This window comes from Carassius auratus, chromosome 11, assembly GCF_003368295.1.
Source record: "Carassius auratus strain Wakin chromosome 11, ASM336829v1, whole genome shotgun sequence".
NCBI classification, from domain to species: Eukaryota; Metazoa; Chordata; class Actinopteri; order Cypriniformes; family Cyprinidae; genus Carassius; species Carassius auratus.
Window position 1 is genome coordinate 5,315,685 of NC_039253.1, and position 15,995 is coordinate 5,331,679.

General features: G+C 36.7%; 1 protein-coding gene across 2 annotated transcripts in view; it reads right to left on the reverse strand.

The window, feature by feature from the left end:
• Positions 1–381: 381 nt before the first annotated feature.
• erc2 (ELKS/RAB6-interacting/CAST family member 2) overlaps positions 382–15,995 on the reverse strand; it is a 57,227-nt gene continuing 41,613 nt past the window's right edge. Inside the window, exons 14-20 of one of the 2 annotated variants that reach the window (XM_026275048.1) lie at positions 11,348–11,359; positions 10,503–10,623; positions 10,231–10,391; positions 9,938–10,085; positions 8,209–8,775; positions 6,522–6,714; positions 382–5,092 (exon numbers count right to left, since the gene is read on the reverse strand). In XM_026275048.1, the coding sequence (XP_026130833.1) occupies positions 6,559–6,714; positions 8,209–8,775; positions 9,938–10,085; positions 10,231–10,391; positions 10,503–10,623; positions 11,348–11,359 (1,165 nt within the window). In that variant the 3' untranslated portion in view covers positions 382–5,092; positions 6,522–6,558. Of the gene's footprint in view, positions 5,093–6,521; positions 6,715–6,807; positions 6,875–8,208; positions 8,776–9,937; positions 10,086–10,230; positions 10,392–10,502; positions 10,624–11,347; positions 11,360–15,995 lie in introns of those variants that run through there. The other variant, XM_026275049.1, reaches the window with a different exon arrangement.

The window sequence follows — 15,995 nt, forward strand, 5'->3', positions numbered from 1 at the left end:
TTTTTTTTTTATATTTTTGTGGAAAGTTGGTAGCATTTTTCCCAAGATTCTGTGATGCATAGATAGTAGTAATAATAATAATAATAATAATAATAATAATACAAATAAATAAATAGAATTTAATTAAAAACAAATCAGCCTATATTTGTAATTGACATTTTTTGTCCTCTTTAATGCCTCTTTTGATCAATTTAAAGTGACTTAGCTAATTATTATTATTATTATTATTATTATTATTATTATTTTAAATCTTAAAGAACCAAACTTTTGAACAGTTGTGCATGTAACATCAATGCACAGTGTATTTTTATGAGGACAAACACTCTTTGGACTTCGACTAATAAAGACTTTTATTTGTTTTAAAATGAAACAGAGCATATCTCAAAAAGAAAGTCACTTTTATTTAATGGATATAAACAAGCCGACTGACACTCAAGAATAGTTGGTGGTGGGGGGCTGGGGGGGTACAACACATACAATAGCAAATATCATGGGAGGTTAAGGACTTTAAAAACATCGAACATGACACAGATTTCACATTGAACGCCCCACTCGCGTCTGCTAGGCTCTCGCATCGCCAACTTTCTCCAACACACGCGCAGCACTCACACCCTGAAACAATCCTATTTGCATACACAGACACAATCATGCAAGCATATGCCACACTCTTTTAGCTTCTCAGATCTGCACCCCGAAAACATGCAAACACTTTTAATTAGTTGCACGGGCAATCCACTGGCAGTGGGTGGGAAGATGTGGGTGAGGACACACCATTCTCAAACACATTACACCATCATGATGCCAATGCGTCTCATCCGTGACGACTGGTGCACCATGGGAAAATGAACCCCACATTCACACGGTATCATTCAGCATGCTGACACTCACATTGGACTTGTTTGCACTGCTGTACAGAAAAAGAACAGTAAACTAATTTCATGTACAAATCTTACAGTCGCAAACTGACATAATCGAAAAAGCATGAACCATAAAAAAACATAACATAAATATCTTAAAAAAGTAAAAACAATGTTTTTTTTTTTTTTTTAAGAAGGATTATACTATTTCTTTTCTGCCATTTGTCACAGTGGTTTGTATCATCCAGAGGTTTGCATTTTTTTTGACATCGTGAAATAAAAGAAACAATGCAACTGGCACACAACAAATATAAATATAGAGAGAAATCTTCACTTTTGTTCTCTTTGTTTTGGGCCTTTGCTCAAGCCAGAGGCCTTTTGACATATGTCATAGTTTTATAAACCCTACAGGGCTAAATCTTCTTTATATTTTTCATTATTCATAACTTCTGCGTAGAGATCCATTAGACCTTTAGTCTAATGTTAGACTTCACCACAGCCCAGAGTTGGCACATAATGTACATAATCATGCATCGTCACCACACAAGTCAATATTTCTCTTTCATACCCTTTGTTCTACTGTATATAATATATCTCTTCCCAAGGCAGGAGATCTCCCCCTACTTCAAGTATTCAAGGTCCTGAAGGTGGAGGACTGCAGTATATCTGACGTCTTTTTTGTCCTTATAGTACAATTATAGACTTGCACAGACGACAGACAGGTAGACAGACAAACATTAGAACAGCAGATCAAACACGCTTCCAGTGTTTGAAACTGAGTCAGAAACATCCAGTATTCACATGGTGGACATATTCTGGATCAGTGTTCACCAGTCACAATAGTTAAAGAAACGTAGGAATATTCTAGAGCACAGCGACAATGATGCGCTCACGTCATGACAGAATTACCGTGAAGTTTCTGACGCACTCATTGTGACATGTTCATAATGACTTAGATCTTAACATTAAAGCCACTGTATGTGTATTACCTTTCACCCTGACTTTCTAAATCATCATTCTTCTGACTTCTAATAAGGCGAATGGCTTCTGTGTCCCCTCAAACATCTGGGAGTTTGTTAGATTGGTGAGATTGCTTTACAACATTACGACAGTTGTATACAGTGAGTTACATTCACTTAACTGTAAGAGCAAAAAAGTCATAGAAATACGCAGAACTACATCCAGTTAGCCTACTTTAAACTAGTTTCACGCCATTTCATTATAGATTAGGTATAGATTGATCTGCACTTTCTTTGACCCTCAAGATTTGAGGATTGGCATAAAAATGAAAAATTTCTGAGCCCAAAGATACAAACTTATCAGAACAGAATCTTTTAAATGCGGTAATTCTGACATTATGTGAACACAGAACAGAAACAAATGCGATTCTTGAAATAATGTGACGGTGGCTGAATAACAAGGTGAAATGAAACATGGAAGCACAGACAGGTCATTTAACAGTCAGATCTTGGCTATATTTTAGGCTTTGCCAAAGTCCTAATGTGAACTCCACAACCACAGACAACAGCAGTGAAATGACACAAGACAATGCAAAACAACTGTTAACATATCCCAGCCACCTCAATACGTTCTTCCACTTTAAACTATGTTTATGCTTCTATAAGGCATAGTCCACCCTTAAATGGAAATTGTCATTTACTCCCCCTCATGTCGTCCTAAACTTGTATGAGTTACTTTCTTTTGCTGAGCACAGAAGAAGATATGTTGAAGACTGTTGGTAAGTGAACAGCCATTTCCATTGACTTCCATTATATGAAAAAGAATTTGAAAAAAAAATCCAGGTCCAGGCACTCAGTAAGATGCAAAAATTAAAAAGCCTTTATTGTTTAAAAGGGCTAAAGCATAAAACACCAAAAAAAGGCCCACTGGCCTTCATCAGGGTGTTGGTAACAAACCAAAAATGAGACATCTCCAAGTGGAAGAACAGGAATGACACTACTGAAAATAGTGTACTCCACACAATATACTCCAAAGGTAAATAAACCAGATAAACATCATAATTCTTAATTAAGGTGGTTCTAAAACAACATGAATAGTGTACAAAAATAGCAAAATGGGTCTATTGTATTCTTAATTAAGAATTATGATGTGTATCTGGTTCATTTACCTTTGGAGTATATTGTGTGGAGTGATTCTGTTTGTTTGGTACCAACTCCCTGATGAAGGCCAGTGGGCCTGTTTTATGCTTTAGCCCATTTAAACAATAAAGGCAATAAATGAACAGTTTACCCTTCCATGGGCACCAGAGGATACAAGGGATACCAGCAGCGCTCCAGTTCCCCTTTGTTCAGACTTCCATTATATTTTTGACCATACAATGGAAGTCATACATACAGTTCAATGTCAGAACGCCAGCCCTGTGTTAGAAGCAGCAGCACATGCATGCGTTGTGGTATTACACATTGAAGACTGACACAGAAGAGAAAAAATAATGTTAATAAACATAATAAAGTGATTAATTTTGTTTTTTTTTTGCATACAAAATCTATTCTCGTAGCTTCATAACATTAAGGTGGAACCCCTGATTACATGGACTATATTAACAATGTCCTTGCTACCTTTCTGGGCCTTGAACATGTCAGTTGTGTTGCTGTCTATGGAAGGTCAGAAAGCTCCCGGATTTTATCATAAATGTCTTAATTTGTGTTCTGAATATGAAAGAAAATCTTATGGGTTTGGAATGACATGAGGGTCGTTCATGAGTAATTAATCACAGAATTTTCATTTTTGGGTGAACTATTCTTTCAAGGTGTGTTTACAATGACAGTGATGAAATCCACCTCAGGTCACCAAAATAATCGTTTTTTTTTTTTTTTTTTTTTTTCAGATCTCATTGAAGTTTTTTTTTTTTTTTGTGAGGTGCAACATATTCTATACAACACTTTTTCTAGCTGAAGATCTAGTTTCTTGAGTCCGCATATCCTGCAAAAGACCTTTTGAGTTCTTTTTTTGCATAGACCCTAGTGCCAAGATCTTGTAATTGGAGCACTGTGAGGGCCAAACAGACAATGATAACACACACACGACTCAAACACAACGAGAAAAAAAAAGGAACGTTTCCTTTGATTTCTGACACAATAGTCTGACCACAGTAGACCCATTTTTTTTAGCTAGTATTTCTCTATCTATATATCGACTATCTATTTATAAATAGGCACTCACCACCATGTTGAGACATTACGAGAATTTGGCGGTAGCTCCGCCAGTACCTGGTGGGATGGTTCATTAAAGGAGAAGGAAATTCCCTTTAAGGGACACGCAGGTTGGACTGGCCTTGTCAACAGACATCTTGACAAATTCATCAATGCTACGACCTGCAGCTGTAGCTTAGGAAAACTTCTCAATTGTCTTCTGAAAAACTTGCCACCATGGATTCATGGAGTGTTATAGATCAACTGATGTCCGAAATAGTTTAGCCATGGCTGTCTCCATCTCTTTTGGGCCTGAGCACCAGTTGAAGCACCATTAGAAATGTTCCCTGTTGTAAAGGAGGTGCATAGGTGGAGGTGCATAGGTGCATGAGAGCTTACATGCAGACCAGGCTTGGTGTTTGGAGTAGAGCACAAGCAAAAAGAAAGGGCAAATTCTGGTTAGCGTGATATATGTTATGTGCGTTATAATCAGTGAGATGAAATGAACTCTTAATACAGTAGACTACCTCTGAGGTAACTCTCTAAGGTCCAATATACACTAAAAACCAAAAATGGAGACTTAAATGTGTCCCATGAATATCATAGTGCATACTCAAACCTAAGTACATGAATGTATAGAGTAGCACATATAATAAAACAAAGAATTGAAGGCAGGCAACAGTTGGCCTTTAAGATTAAAATTGCTAACGCAGACGTGATCGTAAAAAAAGGTTCTAAATGAAATTATTATGATGGTATTATATTACATTGTATTAAATATAAAAAGCAGATAAATTACAGAATCAAGGCTTGAATGGATGCAGGCTGACTTGTTGCTTCATTGAAGAGGTGGAGCTATATGAGAGTGGGCGGGGCAGTGATAAGAAGGGGCGGGGTCAGCTGGATGCATGCACTGGTCACAAATGGAAACCAGGCAACTAGGAGCAGCTGCAGTATCTCATCTAGTGTTGCCTGAGCATGGAGAGTCTTCAAGGCAATGTCTTTAGAAAAAGGACTGCACCAGGAAGCAACTATGTTTCTGTTCAGTCAAGATTTCCTCTCCGTTTATTTATTTTTAATCATCTGAAAACAACAACAACATGGAAAAATTATTATACTTTAGAAAATGCGTCATTTAGCATTAATATTACACCATGTCAATGTCAAAATGAGAGTGACTTTTGGACATTAATATTTAAAACACTAAAAGATGCCTTTCATTTAGAAATAAAACCCAGCGTTGAACTTGCCATTTTTGGTGTCCAATAACAAAAAGTATAATTGACAAACATGGTAACTTTATCAGTGAAAAGAGGAATAATACTTGAGTGGAAAGCTTCAGATTCAGATTCAACTTTATTGTCATTGCACATGTGGGTTCAGTGTGGATGTGTGACTTAGTGTTATATTGGAAATTAGAGAAAATGAAATACTTAAGGGATCTGTCCAACAATTGTATGAGACGTGGCAACCTATTGTCACATATTTTGAAAATATGAAGACCCCCCCCAGTCCTCAACCCCCCCGCCCATATATATATATATATATATATATATATATATATATATATATATATATATATATATATATATATATATATATATATGTATGTATGTATGTATATATATATATATATATGTATATATATATGTATGAATGTATATATATATATATATATATATATATATATATATATATATATATATATATATATATATATATACACACACACATACACACACACAGACACACACACAGACACACACACACACACCAGTTCATTCTTGTTCTCAAATCTGACTGAAATCTGAGAACCATGAGATATCGTACTGTTGTCACTAAAGGAACGTGTTGTTTATAAATATACAAACATATTTCATTATGATATGGTGATGACTTTTTTGATGGAAAAATATCAGTTGTTTATCTTACTAACTAGCCTTTTTGAATAAATGGTAATGTTATGGAAGACACTGGAAATGTATAATTATTTGTAGCAATGGTTTGACTAACCAATAAAAATGTGTGTCAAGTCAGACCTATAGATCTGAAAATAAAAACTCATGCATAATAATCAGTATAGCTTTGCGTATAGTATAGTCTCTCTCTCTCTCTCTCAGATGTATTGCTGCATTGTTTCTCTCTTATAACATCATTATTTCTCACTAATAACCTACCTGAAGCAGCACATGCCCTTGATACAAATTCTAAAGTTGACGCATGTTAAACTGTCAACTTAAGCTTTGAATCTGCGGCGAAAGGAAGTAGTTCCGCACAAAAGAGGGTTTATAACATTCTTTACTGTCACTTTAATAAAAGTATTCATTTCTTTAGAAAAACATAATGTCACTTTCTATCAATAGAATGTTGCTGAATATATTAATTACTTCACATTATATTAATATATTCATTATATTTATATCAATTAATATTATTCTTAATGTTAATATCAATGTTATTGACCACAATGATATGAAAACTGTAAATTAAATAGTAAACTGATAGTATTTACCTGCTCAGGTGGCCATCTCCAACTTTGACCCTCCCACTCAAACTAATGCTCCGCCTCTTTCCTTAATGCATGGAAAAAAATAGGGCCCCATCCAAAAGAATGAATCTGATTGCAGGTAAAGACTGGCCAAGTGAACAATGTAGAATTTCATCTGTATGGCATGGCTGTGCTGCTCCTTTAGTGACTGAATTGTCTGAAAACATAAAACAAATTGTTTGGCAAAGAGCCTTTATCCACAAAATCTCATTTTAAACCAGACAACTGAAATGAGACATCAAGATCTCACCCCGAAAAAAAACAACATCATAGCTTTGGTTTGGAAATAGTTATGCCCAAATTCCTTCTTCATCATCCTTTGTGCCCAAAATATATCCAGATGTCCAGAGGTCAGCATGAAATGAGGAGAATTCAATGAGTTAAAGGTGAAAGAGCAGGTTGTTTAGATTTGGAGATTTAGAGATTGCAGTAAGAGACAGGTAGATTACACAGAGGTCAATCACCTGCTGAAAACACCAGCCATATATTGTGATTTGATTTTAATCCATGTAGTTATCTTTAAACCAAAACTAAAACTAAAACTATTTAAAATAAAATAAAATAAATTAAGATTGAAGCAACCCGGAAAAAAAAACTAAAAGATAATTCGAAATGTTAAGTCGCAACTAACTGAAATACATTTGCTTACAGTATGTTGAACTACAAAAATTATTTCAATAAAATGAATTAATATTGCCTTCTGTTGTAGATCTCAAATCATATTTGCATGCAAAAACAATTCCAGTGGCCAATGCTGACATCAAACTCTCTGATATTTGAATGCAATGTATCATATCATATTATATGTATCTTAGTATATATTCGTGGTTGGCCAGGTCCACTGGTCTGTGTTGGTTAGTGCTGGTTTATTTGGTGGATAAAGGCTGACCAAGTTGGTAAAACATGGCTTTGCTGATTAAAAATTCTGTGATTAAGCCTGGCAGGAAATAACCAGCAACCAGCAGCCAAAACAACACATGAATCTGGTCTTTTCAACACAAGCTATTTTTTTGGTTTACAGCTTGTAATTAACACACACACACAAATCTGATGATTTTATTCTGCTGAAAAAAGGCCTGATACTACTTAAATGTTTTGATACTTTCTGAATTTTGCCTTTTGAATTTTATTATATATATATATATATATATATATATATATATATATATATATATATATATATATATATATACGTATATATATATATATATATATACATATATATATATATATATATATATATATATATATATATATATATATATATATATATATATATATATATATATATATATATACATATATATATATATATACATATATATATATATATGTGTGTGTATGTGTGTGTGTGTGTGTGTGTGTGTGTCAGCTTTCTAATTTTTCAATGACAGAAAGAAGTATTCAAAATGTATCATTTAACTTACAAAACAAAACAGGCACTAGTTATGGAATCAGCATCCTAAAATTAGTAAGAAGCAATTATTGGATTCTATGCGATGCAGATTAGATAAGAAATATTGCAAAGGTTAAGTTCATATGATGAACAGCAGGAAGTAGGAAAAAATGAATATACACAAATTTAGATGAATTAATTAAATTAGAAGGTGCAGACACAAAATTCATATTAAAGTGAAGAGACCATACAAACCTGGTCTGGAGCGGGTCGGTGTCCGGGATGCGGGGGTCCACGGCCTGGACCCCGATGGTGTGGTGGAGGGTGCCGAGGGTGTGGGCCCTGTGGGCCGGGGTGCGGGGGGTGATGGGGGTGCTGCTGTTGGTGTGGCATGGGCTGAGGGTGGGGGCTCTGCTGAGGCGGAGGGCCGTGGGGATGCTGCTGCGGAGGGACCCCAGGATGAGGGTGTTGAGGATGGGGTGGCTGGGGTCTAGGTGGGTGCTGGTGTGGGCCGGGCGGTTGCGGGTGTTGGGGGTGTTGAGGGTGTTGAGGGTGTTGTGGGTGTTGAGGGTGTTGTGGGTGGGGATATTGAGGCTGGGGCGGCTGCTGCGGGTGTTGAGGGTGGTGGGGTGGAGGCTGTGGGTGTTGGGGATGGGGCGCGTGTGGGTAAGGAGGCTGGTGGGGGTGTTGGGGATGTGGGTAAGGCGGTTGGGGTTGGGGTTGAGGATGAATTGGTTGAGGTTGCATGTGGGGAGGTGGAGCATGAGGGTGGTAATGGTCATCCTCGTAGTTGTCAGTGATAAGTTTCATCCTGCTCTGTGTCTAAAATGGATAAAAACGTTAGTAAGAAACAAGCAGCATATTTTTGATACATGGTTTGAGATCATCAGACATCTCTTAATGGCTTGTACAAATGTAATCAGTTTGCTTTTACTCAATTTCCAGGAGTTAATAAAGCCAGGATACAAAGCTGAGTTCACAAGGTATCAGGTGGCTACATGCCTCAGGGGGAGTACAAGAGATTTTCTAATACTTTCTTTGACTCATTCTTTCAAAGCTGTAAGCTGATATGACCACATTTGGGGAAGAACACCCTTCTGAAGCTGAAAATAGGAATACACAATAATGTATGTAACCGCCTTTTTTCAGTTTATTGGCTGATATTGAATATTTAATTACTTCTGGCTATTTTAACTCTTTCCCTGCCAGCATTTTTAAAAAAGGTTGCCAGCCACCACCAGCGATTTTGATGATTCTCAAAGAAAGCCTACAGTATATTTAGCTGTATGAATTGAATATGAAATACACCAAAATAAAGCCTCTACTTAAAAAAAAAAAAAAAAAAAAAGTTTTATTCTAGCTTAAAGCATTCTTTTTTAAATCAACAATTGGATATAGATAGGTTTCATTAAAATCTATAATTTTGAGCAAAAAAAATTAGAAAATATATTTTTTCCTTCCTGTTCACGTATGTTTTTTGTTCAGGAGGTTTTGTACTCGTTGTGTCTATAAAATAATAATTATGATTTTGTTATTGTCATTAAATAAAAATATATTAAATGTATATGCATTGTCAAAGAAATAAAAAAAAAAATATATATATATATATATATATTGCAATAAAACTACTGTATTATAAAATAATAAAATATTTGATTGTGAACTGTAAAATTACAATACTAATATTTGTTTAGAAAATTAATATTTTTTCTTTCATTCATTACAATTTATAGCTGTGTTCCCCAAATGTACTTGTAACATACAAACTACTTACTTTTTACTCATTTTGATTGTTTTATGACCCTTTTTAAAACCAAAATCATACAGTTCTACAATATTGTCCATTTAACATTTATTGAACACAAGATAATAATTACTGACTTGGCCGGAATTTGTCACGCCTATGAAAAATGAATCATATCTTCTACAATATCTTAATTCTAGGTGTCATTAAATGGTTTTTTGAGTACAGAAATCGACCGACCTGTTGTTTGAGTTGATGCATTAGTCTGTCCTTCTCTCTTTTCAGGGCCAGCACTTCCTCTTGTGTCTTCTTCTTATTGGAGGAGGACAGTTCCAGCAAAGCGATGTTAGCATCCTTCTCACTGATAGCAGCGAGCAGAGCCTGTTGTCTGAGGAGAACAGACCGTTTGAGATACTGTATGCATGCTGCATGTACACTGAGCAGCTTTCAACACCAACAACAACAAAAAAAACAAAACATGATAGGCATCAAATATTTATGAAGGAACAGAGTCTGGCTGCAAGGATTCTTACTTCATCTCCAAGATCTCCTCGAGCTGTTTCCTGCGCTCCTGTCGGAGGTTGGTCAGATGGCCGTCTCTCTCAGACAGAGACTGTTGGGTGGAGGACAGACGCTGCTTAGTGGCTTCCAACTCCTGCCTCGTCTTCTCCAAAACATTCGTCAACTCCTCCATCTGTCAAAGAAAGACAAATGTGTGCAAGAAAATCAAGAGAGACCCTTTTGCTTTTCTTGTTTTCTCTTGATTTAAGACTAAAATTAAAGCCATTAAATAAAAACAACACACCTTTGGGTTGTCCATTGGATTGTCCTTCCGTTGGTCTTGCAAGATATTCCCAGGGCCTTTCTTGTCCATCTGAGGACCCATCTTGATGCCTGGGCCCTTTTTATTTTGATCCTTGGTTTGCCTTAGAAAAAATAGAAAGTGTCACCTGAATTGCTACATTTGATATCAATCACAAAACCCTATTCAACCAAACATGATACAATGATCGAAATTAATTATTATACCATATTTTTTGTCGTTGTCTAGTACAAATAATTTTCTTAAATTAACATACATTTACCTAAGAAGCAAATGACATAAGGTATTAAAATTACTAGTCCACCCAAGAATCAAAATTCTGATATCATTTGCTCACCCTTATGTCTATGTACTTCTTTCGTCTGTGTGGAATGGAGTAAGAAAAATAAACTTAATTCAAAGGGAAAACAAGTTTAGCTTTTTTACTCCATTTGTAGGTTTTTTTTCATGACTTTATGCAATTTGCTTCTCAAGTACGGTAAATGTACCTTGATTTAAGAATAATTGAAGAATTACTTGAGTTTTCAATGCATCCACTCCAAAGTGACTTTATTATTACATATAAAATGTATTATATAATGCAATGACATTCTGACTTCTTAAAGTGTGTTTTAAGTGTCCAAATACATTTTGGGGTCACTGTATGTGTGATTATTAAATTCAAACAACAACAACAACACAACATCACCATGAAATATCATAACAGTGACAACAACAAGCAAATGTGAGGGAAAATACAGTTATTTTTCTAACATCACACAAGCAAAACACGCTTGGTTATTGCTCATAATGGAGGGTGAACAACACCTGAGGAACAACCAACTTACCTAGGAGCAAGACTGGTGGAGGAGAAAGAGGAGGAAGGAAGGATGCAGGAAGGACAGGAATGTAAAGGAAGAGAAGCCAGAACACAGCAAATAGGAAGGAAAGGAGAAATAAAACTTTAGAATTCTTCGAAACAAAGCAGAAAACAGAAGGAAAGAGTCAAGTGAGAAACTAGGAGCGGTTTAGAACGGCTCCCGAGGTCAGCAAGGCAGGATGCATGACGCTATCATCTCAAATAATCACCGTCAGTGGATAATCCACTGAGTCCAGATCTGCAAGGGCCCCGTGAGAGAACCAACATGCAGCAACACAACCAGCCGAGCCGCAGTGGGTGGGATCGCACGGGGTGGCAAACAGGGCGAGAGCGATCAGGCATGAGGGTGCACACCTACTTGAGGAACAATAAACCCTACCTAAAGCACCCAGCTCATTCACAGAGCAAAACAGGGCCTGAAATGCTGCAGAACTACTCATGCAGAGGGCCGATTTGAGGGGAATTTCGCAAGGCTGAGGTGGGAGGAGATGGAGAGGATCATTCAGGAGATTGAGAGGGAATGGAGGAGAGATTGTGTTAGGAAGCAGAAAGATGACTGGTCAAGAGGTTCAGCATGTGAGATGGGTGTTCAGAGGTCAGGAAACGAGGCTCAGCTCATTGTCAGCAACACCAAGCAACAAGCGCAGAGATCACAGAAGCATGTAACCTCATAAAAGCAGGGTACAATAAAATACACCAAGGCTGCTAAAAATAGCATTAGTTCACAGATCTATGTGAAAACCACTATGTAATTGAGGGTAATTAAGAACAGTTCACCTGAAAATAAAAACAATGTCGCCATTTACTCACCAAAATGTAGTTTCAAACGTATGATTTTCTGTCTTCAATAGAAGACAAAGGACTCAATATGAGATTTTTAGTAACAATGACTCAAAATCGAATCATTTAGAGTTCAGAAGACTTGGAATATAATAATCAAGAAGTAAGTATGAACTACTTCTATTGCATTTTAATGACTTTTTGGCCTTTTTGGCTCAACAGCATCTGTCCCCATTCTGTTTCTTTCTGCCTGTTCCAGCCAAAACCAGTGAAAACTATAATAATAATGACATTAGTGTCCACACCAACAGATGATAATGTTCTGTTTATAATAATCATGAGCTGCAGTTTTGTTGTCTGCCAAGCTCTTTAAAGCCGAATGGTTTCTGGTTGGCTCTCAGTGTTTTTAATCATTCACTAACTGAACAAAAATAATTCTGAAAGTGATTCCAACTATATTGTTCCTCTGTGTCATTTTGATTTAGCTGTGGTGTGAACCTCACAGAATTAGAACAATTAATAAAACTTTGGTATAAACTCAACTCCTCCTATTATATTTTATAAAAGGAAGGAAATCAGCCTGATAGCATGGGGAGAGTAACTGATGACAGAATTTGTATTTTTAGGTGAACTATTTCTTTAATTTTGGTGTAATTTTAGAGAATGACTGCACATCAACAATGTTGCAATGCCAAAATTATGACAGATACATCAAGTGTGCAGCTATCACATGTATGACAATATTGTGAAAGAAAATAGTGCTGAAACAATGGAACCGTTAGATAAAATGTTCATGTTCTATATTTATTATCTTAAAAAAAATAAAAAAATTGGAACAGAACAGATATAATCATAAAAGGAAAACGTGCACTCTGGTTGATGTACACATAAGCTCAGTTTCAAAGCCTAGTGAGCTTCCTGCCTATAGGCAACATAGTTTATGCACCATAGGTACACTCCCAAAAGGATGTAGATAGACAGCAATATATGAAATATGCAGTTGTGGCCAAAACCTAAGGTAGCATTAAATGTTTCCTTTTATATATTACCATTCAAAAATGTAGGGGTTCTGTAATTAAAGAGTAGAAAATGCTTTTACAAATGCATGAGTCTGATGAGTAGTTAGCAACAGCATCAAGCCTCTCTTTCAGATCTCTTGAGCACTGTTTGTGTGACTGTATTGCTGCTGGCCGCTAACATTTTTAATCAGCCACTTATGAGGCTCCATCTTGTTTAGGATGTTGCCTATATATACCTATGTAGACATTAGACTGCAAAGCATCTCACTAGGGTTTGGAAGAGAGTCCAACACATGCGCAAGAAACAGCATAAACAACCACAAAACACATTACACACACAATATTATTTAAAGGGCCTTCTCAGTCCACATATTTTTACATCCATGCAATCTGGCATGTATGTGTCACATTAAAAAGAACAAGAAAAACCAGTGAATGAGAGACAGCCGTGCAACGGAGGCATCAAGGCATCAAGCACACAGCAGTTGCAGACAGACAAATGCAGCCGAGCCGTGGTGCCAGGACAGAGCACTCACTTTCCCAGGAAGTCCCACACCATGCCCCCAATCTGCTGGGGGGCAGCGGACACAGAGGGGGGAGGGTCAGAGGGGGCTCTGCCACCAGGGCGGGGCAAGGGGCGGGCAGCGGGGGGAGGGGGGCTGGTTCACAGTGAAGGGGGTATGAATTATGAAGTTATGGATAGAGGTAAAATGAATGAAGATGGCAGGATAGATAGATAGATAGACAGACAGACAGACAGACAGACAGACAGACAGACAGACAGACAAGACAGACAGACAGACAGACAGACAGACAGACAGACAGACAGACAGACAGACAGACAGACAGACAGACAGACAGACAGACAGATAGATAGATAGATAGATAGATAGATAGATAGATAGATAGATAGATAGATAGATAGATGCAGAATAGGAAGAACATGAAGATGGACAAGAATTTTTGAACAAGAAAGGAGTGTTTTATGACAGAAGAGGAAAAAAATGGAAGAACACGAGGAAGAGAAGGAGGTTGGAAAAAGAGAAAGATCAACAGACAGAACAGAGAAAGAGTTGGCGAGACGGTAAAAAACAAAACAGAAACACACATGGTTAATCAAACCACATTAACACTAAAGCATGAGTAGGTCAACCATGAATAAGCAACAAGACTTTGAGCCAGAGCTGGAACCTATGAGGTACTGAACTTACTGTCCAGTGCTCTATTATTAAAAGTGCTTACTATTATAAGGGCTGTTCACACTGACAGGAATTACTGCTGAATGGGAACAAAAAGTGTTTATATAAACGGCAAACTGCAGCATTTCATTTAACATCATAGGTCCTGTTTACATTTGGTATTGAGATGCGTTTTGGTAGATCGTATCACAAGTGGACAATGCTAAACACAGTGTAAACAGCGTTTGAAATGTTTTGAGCTTGTCCACTTTCAAACACTTCCAGAGGTAGACGAAAACGCATTCGATTGAATTGCTTTCGTGGTGCAGATGCTGATGTGGTTGAATGTATTCGAGCAGCCACAAAAAACAGCCATCTCTCCACCTACCCACCTGTAATCATTGCAAGAGTACAAGGATGCGTGCTTACCAGACGGGATTTAATCTTTGACGTATTGAAGTATTATTCTGATAACATGAAAAAGAAACATTAGCAGTAAGTATGTAGCGTATCAGACCTGAACCAGACAAACTAACGAGTCGATTCCTCATAAAGGCAACAGTATGTTGTAAATCAAGTCCTAGTGCCACAAGTCAGAAGCAAGAAAACCAACCAACCAACTCTTTCACAGAACAGCTTTCAACATTAACACCACTAGAACAATTACTGACAATTTCAATTCAGAGAAGAGATTGTCAAATTTGGGGCAAGTACTCAAAGAGATGGACAGTCTGACCCTCACATGTAAAGCCATGAGAGTAAACAAGATCCTTGGATTGACTTCCCCCCACCTAGCAGAACTAGACTGAAACTTTTAAGGGGGGCTTTTAACCTCTGGTCCTCACAGAACATCTTTATGTCAGAGAACAGCACAAGAACTGTCTTTTAATGAACTCAAAATGACTTCTAAAGGAATATCAGTCCATTGCTTAACTCCATACCATTTATGAAACCCACACATTTGACTATCATGTTTTTAATAGTGTTTTCACTATACTTTGGATAGTAATATCCAGTGCAGATTTGATGTTAAATGGCTCATTCAGTGAATCACAGGGCGTCTCAGTGATCAGCCGTAAAACAGTGATTCTGTTCAAATTCCCCTTAATATCTTAAAAGATTCCCTTTGAGCTAAATTAACCTGTTTCCCTTATAAGTACATGCTCGTGTTTTGATGCCGACAGACGGATCTGCCCATTTACCTTTCTCTTGATATAATCAGCACCACAGGTGGTAATCTGGTCAGAAATGGTCAAAAATGGACAGAAGAGATGGATTTAAATGCCAGGTATAAATGGGTATTTGTCTCCATTATCCGCTTGTGATCAGATTGACAAAAAAGCATCTTATTACCAAGTGTAAACAGGGCCATAAATGGATAAATCCAAAAAACTCACTTGGAATGCTGAGATATTCTATTATGACTAGTCAATGTTTTGCGTGTAGTATATATATATATATATATATATATATATATATATATATATATATATTAATCCCACCTAACATTAAAGTTTTTTTAAATATACTTTTATATTGCAATAATTCCACGTTCTATCTTCAAATGATTGTTTAAACAACATAAATATAGTATATTTGTAATATTTTTTAATGGCATCTATCACTAATACCAATACTA